Here is a 6,884-nt window from a genome sequence, read left to right as displayed (position 1 = left end):
TGTTCTATACAACCGCAACATGACCTCCCAACTCCTGTACTCAATACTCTGACCAATAAAGGAAAGCATACCAAACACCTTCTTCACTATCCTATCTACCTGCGACTCCACTTTCAAGGAGCTATGAACCTGCACTCCAAGGTCTCTTTGTTCAGCAACACTCCCTAGGACCTTACCATTACGTGTATAAGTTCTCGAGTGCAACAGAGAAAGCCACACTCTCGTACGAACCCGTGGGGGTTCAATACGGTCAAAAGGTAACCCGAGTCAGCAGCTGCCTTCTGATGGCACTCCGCGAACTGAATCAAAATGAGTGCCTGTCATGACGCAGGCACAGGCTCTGGCCAGGTGTCAACCTCGAGTGTTACTGGAGCTGCAAGTGGGAAGTTATCCATCATGCTCGTAGCTTGCCCACCGTCTACAAGTCAGGAGCGTGACGGAATACTGTCTGCTTGGACATAGCTCCAACACCACTCTAGAAGCTTGACACCATCCCAGGCAAAGCAGCTGACTGGCACCATGCTCACAAGCATCCACCCTCTCCACCGGCGTCACTCAGTAGCAGCAGCGTATGCTATCGACAAGTCGCACTGCAGAAGCTCACCAAGGCTCGTTCAACAGCACCTTCCAAACCCACGACCACTTCCTTGTAGAAGGACAAGGGCAGCAGACACACGGAAACATCACCACACCTCCAAGTCACTTCCCCATCCCAACTTGAAAATGTATCGCTGGTCAAAACCCTTCCCTAAAAGCATTGTGGGATAGAACCTCATCCCACGTATTTCAGCTGTTCAAGACTTTGAACCCTAACACTTTCTGCAGGGCAACTAGGGATGGGTAATAAACGCTAGCAACAACATTGACACACCAAGTACACAAAAGAGTTAAAAAGAACGTATTCTGAGATGATCTACGTGCAGAAAAAGCAAGCAGGTAATGTGGAGAATTTACCAGAAAATCCACACAGAACAAAATTATGACTGTACATACTGCAGCATGGGTACAACATCCACCAATATTTTCTGTGAGTCAATATTCAATCCGTCATGGCCCTGAACTCCAACTCCTCTCAACATTTCCCACTATAAATCTGACTGCACTGGGCAAGCTTTGGCCACCTGTCCAAATCGCATTTCATTTCAGACTGTTGCTGTGGCCCACTTTACCATACTTGGCTACACTGAAGGTGCTATATTAATGCAGTGGTTATTCTGACGATATTGCTGAACAACCTCTTCACACAGCGAAACACAGAAACACCAGGCAGTATGCAGAGTGTGCGGCATTCACTGATGCTTCAGATGGACAAGATTACTTTAAAATGCTCGACTAGAAATCTGACCACTTTATCATCTCCCAGACTGCAGGCGTAACCTCCCTGGAATCGAGGGGGCATGACGGCTTTGGGAAGCCCGGAGTATCTCCCTGGCTGATGCCCAGTACACCGCTTTGGTTCAAGTGCACACTGGAAAGGGGCTGAGCCGGCTCAGGAAAAGACGGACATTTCTGCAAAGAGTTGGCAGGGAGCCAAGGAAAAGGTGACCCGGGAATGGTCAATGAGCTCAGGAGGCAGGGAACTGTCAGAGAAGATGAGAAAACCGAAGGTTAGCACTACTTTCCACCAACAAGAGAGAAAGCGATACAGAGAGGCTCCAAAGACTCACCTGGTGCCATTCCGTTGGTCTGGAAGGGGTTGGTAGAAGCAGCTTGTGCTGTGGCAGTAGGAGCAGCAAACGGATTACTGAAAGCTAAAACGCAGGAGAGAGAGAGAGAGAGAGAGAGAGAGAGAGAAAAAGAGAGAGAAGGAGGAAGAGAGGGAAAAAAAATTGGAGGAGAGTGGTTAGTGATGTACAGCGAACAATACATTTCACTAGGGACAGCAACCAAGCACAAAGTGTTGACACAACCCCCACATACATGAAGCTCAGTCCCTCAGAGGTGCAGTGGTTTCTTAAAGGAATATCCCCGACCTCAGCATGCAAAGAAAGCAGGTCGGCCTTTCAAGGGGATAGAGGAGGAGAGGGGTGGGGACAGGGGTAGAAGAGGCAATATACACTAGGCAGGGTTAACATGTGAAGAGCAAGAAGACTAAACAGTAAAAATTGAACAGTTTATCAATACCTCCAAAGCTCGAAGCATTCGTGGTGCCAGCTTGCTGCGTAGGCACTTGGCTCCCACTCATCGTCCCAGAAATACTGAAACCAGAGGAAGAATGAGAGAAACTGTGAGCAATTAGTAATTTCATCCACTAGGGGCGGCACGGTGGCTCAGTGGTTAGCACAGCTGCCTCTCAGCGCCAGGGACCTGGGTTCAATTCCAGCTCGGGCGACCGTCTGTGGAGTTTGCGCATTCTACCTGTGTCTGCGTGGGTTTCCTCCCACAGTCAAAAGATCTGCAGGTTAGGGTGGATTGGCCGTGCTAAACTACCCCGTGGTGTTAGGGATGTGTGGGTTAGGGTGGATTGGCCATGCTAAACTACCCCATGGTGTTAGGGATGTGTAGGTTAGGGTGGATTGGCCATGCTAAACTACCCCGTGGTGTTAGGGATGTGTAGGTTAGGGTGAATTGGCCATGCTAAATTACCCCATAGTGTTCAGGGGTGTGTAGGTTAGGTGCATAAGTCAGGGGTAAATATAGGATATGGAAATTAGTCTGGGTGGGTTAGTCTTTGGAGGGTCTGTGTGGACGTGTTGGGCCGAAGGACCTGTTTCCACACTGGAGGGAATCTATAAATTCTATTCTATAAATATAGAGGCAACTTTACTCTCTACTTAATCTTATGCTCCATGTGCCATGGGATGGAGACGGTGTAGAGAGCTTTCCTCTGTATCTAACCCTGGGCTGTATCTGCCCTGTCACAAAGACAGAGAGGACCCGACACAGGGAGAAGAACATTGGTGCACAGTCAGGAGCGAGTTGCTCAACACTGAGAATCCTCAACATTGACTCTGGACCACATGAAATCTTATGGCATCAGGTCCAACATGAAGAAGAAAACCTTGCACCATTACACCTATCCCTTTCCTCCGTGTTGAGTGTCACTTGGAGGAATTTTGAAGGTGACAAGGGAACAAAGGATGTTCCGGTTGGGGAATTTCAAAGTTCATTACCACAAGTGACTCGGAGCAGCACTGCTGATGGAGTTGATTGTACTAAAGAGCTTTGCTATTAGACTGGGTCTGCAGCATGTAGTGATGGAAACAAGAGGGAGAAAAGTATATATTTTTCCTCGCCAATCTGCCTGCCAGACACGCATCGGTCTATGACAGTATCAGTTAAGAGTGACCACTGCACAGCCCCTTGTGCAGCCTTCACAGAGGACACCTTCCAACGGGTTGTGTGGCGTTATCACAATGTCAAATGGGACAGAATAGGAACAGATCTAGCAAATTAAGACCAGGCACACATGGGCCATCAATAGCAGAAGTATGTTCAGCCACAATATGCAATCTCAAAGCCCATCATATCCCCTACTCAACCATTACCATCAAGTAAGGGGATCAAGTGTGGTTCAAAGGAGAGTGCGGGGAGTGCCAGAAGCCGCACCAGGCATACCTAAAAATCTAGTGAAGCTGCAAAATATTCGCATGTCGTGCAGCAAGGTTGCAGAGCAAGTTTTAACATCAGCAAGCATACAGTAACCTCTGCGCAAACAATGATTTAAAATCTATGCTGCAGCTTTCAGGGCAGCACTACAAGTGCTCCGGGCGCCAGGTTCCATTTCACCCACAGGCATGGAGCTTGCTTATTCTCCCCGTCTGCTTAGGTGTCCTCCCTCAGTCCAAAGATGTGTAGGTTAGGCGGATTAGCCATGGGGTTACAGCGACAGGGTCGGAGCATGGGTTTGGCACGATGCTCTTCAGAGGGTCAGTGTGGACTCGAGGGGCCAAATGGCCTGCTTCCACACTGTGGGAATTCTAGGATTCACTTTGGCTTTACGGGCGATTGTCAGTTGTATTTTTACTACTGCGCTAGAGGTTTTAATATGGAAAAGGATGAGGTTTATTTGCCTAAAATGGTAGTTTTCAAAAATTATTTTACCCTGGACATGAGCTTGGATTGTCAATAGTTTGTTAAAGAAACTTATAATGACAGTGTTTACAACAAATAGAAGAAAAACAAGGCAGGTAAAATTGGGAAACGGCAAATAAATCCTTTAACTACCTGATAATTAGATTACTTAGTGTGGAAACAGGCCCTTCGGCCCAACAAGTCCACACCGACCCTCCGAAGCGCAACCCACCCAGACCCATTCCCCTACACTTACGCCTTCACCTAACACTCCGGGCAATTTAGTATAGCCATTTCACCTAAGCTGCACATTTTTGGACTGTGGGAGGAAACCGGAGCACCCGGAGGAAACCCACGCAGACATGCGACATGTCCGACTGCCGCTCCAACCAATCCCTGCAGCCGATGAGAATGTGCAAACTCCACACAGAGAGTCGCCTGAGGTGGGAATTGAACCCGGGTCTCTGGCGCTGTGAGGCAGCAGTGCTAACCACTGTGCCACCGGGCCACCCTGAAGACAAGCTCCAGGGATCCCCAGCATCACAGACACCAGGCTTCAGCCAAAGCGATTCTTTCCGAGTGATACATCAGGTTGGACACCCCCTGACAACTACCTCAGCAGCAAGTGTGCCCCCTACAGCTTCTCATCGACTGCACCGATTGGTTGGAATGATAGTTGAACACACCTATCAGCATGCAGGAGGTGGAAGGGGTCATAGATAGGAGTTTCAGGGACATGGTCACCCCCAAGGTTGGGGTTATTGGATAAATAGCTGCCTGGCAGGGCAGGCAGTCAGTACAGCAATCTCCTGTGGCTACGCTCTCTCAAACAGGTATAGTGTTTTGGATTCTGTTGGGGGTGGTGTGTGTGCCCGCTCAGAGACATCCTCGACCCTGGCACCAGGAAGGCCACACACCATGCTGGAGTCTTGCTTGCAGCCTCAGAGGCACCTGCCTGTGCCCCGACCACAGAGGCGTAGTCATACCTCTACTTTGACCCTTCCTGCTGTATTACAGAGCCAGCTGTGGTGCCACTCCTCTGGTTGCTGCTATCACCAAACCCTGATAGGCAAATCATCCCCAACAGCATTCAAAACAGTTGAGAGAGCATAGCCACAGGAGATTGCTGTACTGACTGCCTGGCAGCCATTTATCCAATATCCCCAACCTTGGGTGTGGCCATGTCCCTGAAACTCCTATCTATGACCCCTTCCACCTCCAGCATGCCGATAGGTGTGTTCAACTGCTACTCCAACCAATCGGTGCAGTTGATGAGAAGCTGTAGGGGGCACACTTGCTGCTGAGGTAGTTGTCAGGGGGTGTCCATGTCCCTGAAACTCCTATGACCCTTTCCACACTCCTGCATGCTGATAGGTGTGTCCGACAGCCGCTCCAACCAATCCCTGCGGGGGGGAGCATACTTGCTGCAGAGGTAGTTGTCAGGGATGTTCAAACTGGTGTCGTGTGGAATGAATCAATTTGGCTGAAGACAAGTGTCTGTGATGCTGGGGACCTCTGGAGAAAGGGGAGAGTGATCAACCAGAGGTCACGGTCTATACTGGAAATAGATAGGGAGGGGGATAAGGTCCTGCAAAAGGAATTTCAGCTATGTTGAAATGCAGGACCTCTTGGGTTATAATCTCAAAAATATTAGCCGTGCCACAAGCTAGTGAGGCCAGAAATAGGAAGACAGTACAGGTGAATACATGTCTGGTGTAGGAGGGAGGGACTCAGATATCTGGATCGTTGGAATCTCTTCCAGGGACAGGTAGGACCTGCACAAAAAGGGACAAACTGGAGGGGCACCAAGATCCTTGTGGGGAATTTTGCTCGTACCACTTGGGAGGGTTGAAACGAGTATGGCAGGGAGGTGGGAACCAGTCAAGTTGTTAGAAAATTCATAGGGTGAACAAGCAGGGTCAGTTTAATGAACAAAGCAGGACTAATAAAAACATTTACTCAGTAAGCCAGAAAAGAGAAATAATAAAAAGATGAAGGACAGACCGAAAAGGAGAGATCAGGGTTTAATTTTAGAAGGCTCAATGTTAAATCCAATGGATATCCAAAACATACAGGGGATCAGGTGTACAGCTCTTCAAAATGCTTGAACAGTTGCAGAAAAGAGTCAAGGCAGCCAATGGAATACTGTCTTTCATATTTAAAGGGTTGTAGTACAGGGATGCAAATATTATGCTGCAGTAATACAAAACTCTAATTACACCCCACTTGGAGTACTGTGTGAAAGTGAGGCCTGCAGATGCTGGAGATTAATGTCGAGAGTGAGGTGCTGGAAAAGAACAGGTCAGGCAGCATCTGAGGTGCAGGAGAGTCGATGTTTCGGGCAAAAGCCCTTCATCAGGAATGTGTACTGTGTGCAGACCTGGGTACCACATCTTAGAATGTATGTTTTGACCTTGGAGGGAGTTCAAAACCGGTTTCCAAGAATGAAACTCTTGGACTTCAGGGGTTAGGTTATGAAAAGAGATTAGACAAATTAAGTCTTCATTCTCTTGAATTTAGAAGGTTATGGGGCGATCCAATGGTGGTCCTCAGGACGTTATCAGGGAAAGACAGGATCAATAATGATAAATTATTTCCACGGGTGACGATTCTAGAACTAGGGGCATAATAAATGGATTAGGCCCATTCAGAAGAGATGTTAGAAAGCAATTCTATACGCAAAGAGAAGGGGGAGTTTGGAATTCAATTCCTCAAATGGCTGCCAATGCTAATGCTAAGGTAAAAACAATGACTGCAGATGCTGGAAACCAGATTCTGGATCAGTGGTGCTGGAAGAGCACAGCAGTTCAGGCAACATCCAATTTCGAAGCTCCTTGGATGCTGCCTGAACTGCTGTGCTCTCCCAGCAC

General features: G+C 48.3%; 1 protein-coding gene across 6 annotated transcripts in view; it reads right to left on the bottom strand.

Moving 5' to 3' along the window:
* Nucleotides 1-6,884, bottom strand: part of LOC122548360 (arf-GAP domain and FG repeat-containing protein 1-like) — a 66,197-nt gene that overhangs the window by 2,195 nt on the left and 57,118 nt on the right. For 5 of the 6 annotated variants that reach the window (XM_043686910.1, XM_043686904.1, XM_043686905.1 and 2 more), the window contains 2 exons: nt 2,125-2,198; nt 1,668-1,751 (listed from right to left, as the gene is read on the bottom strand). In XM_043686910.1, the coding sequence (XP_043542845.1) occupies nt 1,668-1,751; nt 2,125-2,198 (158 nt within the window). The remainder of the gene's footprint in view (nt 1-1,667; nt 1,752-2,124; nt 2,199-6,884) is intronic. The other variant, XM_043686907.1, reaches the window with a different exon arrangement.

This window comes from Chiloscyllium plagiosum, unplaced genomic scaffold (genome assembly GCF_004010195.1).
Source record: "Chiloscyllium plagiosum isolate BGI_BamShark_2017 unplaced genomic scaffold, ASM401019v2 scaf_52, whole genome shotgun sequence".
Taxonomy (NCBI): domain Eukaryota; kingdom Metazoa; phylum Chordata; class Chondrichthyes; order Orectolobiformes; family Hemiscylliidae; genus Chiloscyllium; species Chiloscyllium plagiosum.
This window is presented reverse-complemented; position numbering and strand designations above follow the sequence as displayed.